We start from the raw sequence: 2,036 nt of genomic DNA on the forward strand, positions 1-2,036 counted from the left end.
TGTTATTCAGACTATGAAGAAATGGCCAATATCCAGCAAAACGTCTAAAAGTCACCTTGATATTTGTAAAAGCACATTGTTGGATATTACCATCCAAGGCATGAATAATAAAAAAAGGATAGCCTATCATTCACCATATTAAACAATTGATCTGTTTTTGTTTTGTAATTAGCCTATATCAACTAGGTACTGTATGCTAATTAGCCTACTTCACTTTTTTCGTTTTGCAATTAAATCCACATGACAAGTTTTCCGAGCGGACATTCAGCACTGTTTTGAGGCGCATCTCTCCTTGATGCTGCTTCCTCAGTGCAAGTCACGCTGACCTATACGCAAAGGTTATGTTTAGGGCAGATGCAGCTTACGTGGATGCGCGCGAGTCAGGACTGTACTTTTTCTTAGATGTCACCTTAAACACAAGACCCTGAGCCGTGACGTCACTTCTGTGCTGTTTGATAGAAGCTGAGCTGCAGCAGCACCACGGCGCGAGAGGACAGCTCCCGATCGCGGCGCGCGGACACACACAGGTAATGCACGATCCCGGGCAGAATCACAGACACAAAAAAACGCCCAATTTTCTCCGCTCGGACACCACTCAACATACAACAACCACGACCCTCCGTGCGTCACCCGCCCACCACCACTCTCACTGCCTGTCAGCCACAAGGATTGATTAACAGCTGTTCTCACGAGTCGCGCGCGTTGACTCTACAGCTCAGGCAAAACCAAGCCAACTGGAATCCAGAAGACAAGAAACCACATTCCAATCCCGACCGAACCGGGCACGTACAACCCCAAGGTAGCGTTCCAGCATCCACCTCCTGACCGACATCAGCACAGCGGGAGATGGAGAACAAAGATAAAGCCGCCGGTAAGCAACTTTATATGTTTTTCTCATGTATGGGGCTGAGTATGGGTGTGGATGGATCACAGCGTGTGGGGAAGGCTCCATCTATCTAGCAGAGCGGGGCAGAGCTGGTGCCTGTGGTAGACTGCGGTACTTCAGTCTTGCACCCTACACAGGACGGGGCGGTTCACGCCGATAAACATGCATGTTGCTGCGGCGCAGAGTTGAAAAGTCTGTGATTACGGACCATTAAAAACCTCTCCGCGTTTATGTCCTGCGGCAGCGGCTAGCGACCAGGAGAGCGTGGAGGAACCTGCCCCCGCGTCTCTCTCTCTCTCTCTGACCAGCCTGCCAGCCATCCGTTTTGTTTTCAGCGAATGGCTGACCGAGTCCTGATGCAGCAAAATCGGTCCTCCTTGGGTCTCTGACGAGGGGAAGGGTGGAACACTCCTTCCTGTGACTCCCTGGACGATGCAAACACGCACTTGACGGCGTCGCCCAAATGCCGTGTGGCTCTCGGTGCAGTTTATAACACCTGCGACACAGATGTTTCGCCTGTGAAAACTGTTGAGTTTTGAAGCAAGCGTGGAATGCTGAGGTGTTAACCTCTAGGCTTAACGCTGAGGCACCTACCTGTTTTACATATCTGTTGATGCCACACTGATTGTGTTTATTTGTGTGTGTGTGTGTGTGTGTGTGTGTGTGTGTGTGTGTGTGTGTGTGTGTGTGTGTGTGTGTGTGTGTGTGTGTGTGTCAGTCTATGCGTCTGCCCGTTGTTGACGTCCACCACCTGCCAGAGGTGACAGCCTTCATGTCTCTACAACACATATGTAACCATGTGGGAGCAAGCTATCCCTTTGTTGAGAGGATGGCATTGTGCACCTGTTTATCTACCATACATGTACAACGGCAGCATATGTGTGTGTGTGTGTGTGTGTGTGTGTGTGTGTGTGTGTGTGTGTGTGTGTGTGTGTGTGTGTGTGTGTGTGTGTGTGTGTGTGTGTGTTTGTGTGTGTGTGGTGTGTGAACGTCAGTGTTTTGGGTGTAGTGTGGGTTTCCTGGCGTGTTGGTGGAGGTGGTGCCTGTGATATCAGCATTCAGCGCGGGTAGTCTCCTCAGCAAGGCAGACTTCACTGCATCAAAAGAGAAAGTAATATCTGTGTGCACTCACTCCCCACTAGGAAGACTG

At 50.1% G+C, this 2,036-nt stretch overlaps 1 protein-coding gene across 1 annotated transcript in view; it reads left to right on the plus strand.

Annotated features, from left to right (window-relative positions):
- The first annotated feature begins 787 nt into the window (after positions 1–787).
- fgf12b (fibroblast growth factor 12b) overlaps positions 788–2,036 on the plus strand; it is a 132,881-nt gene continuing 131,632 nt past the window's right edge. Inside the window, exon 1 of the mRNA XM_063205468.1 lies at positions 788–871. Within this exon, the coding sequence (XP_063061538.1) occupies positions 847–871 (25 nt within the window). The 5' untranslated portion in view covers positions 788–846. The remainder of the gene's footprint in view (positions 872–2,036) is intronic.

The sequence above is a fragment of the Engraulis encrasicolus genome, chromosome 8 (genome assembly GCF_034702125.1).
Source record: "Engraulis encrasicolus isolate BLACKSEA-1 chromosome 8, IST_EnEncr_1.0, whole genome shotgun sequence".
NCBI classification, from domain to species: Eukaryota; Metazoa; Chordata; class Actinopteri; order Clupeiformes; family Engraulidae; genus Engraulis; species Engraulis encrasicolus.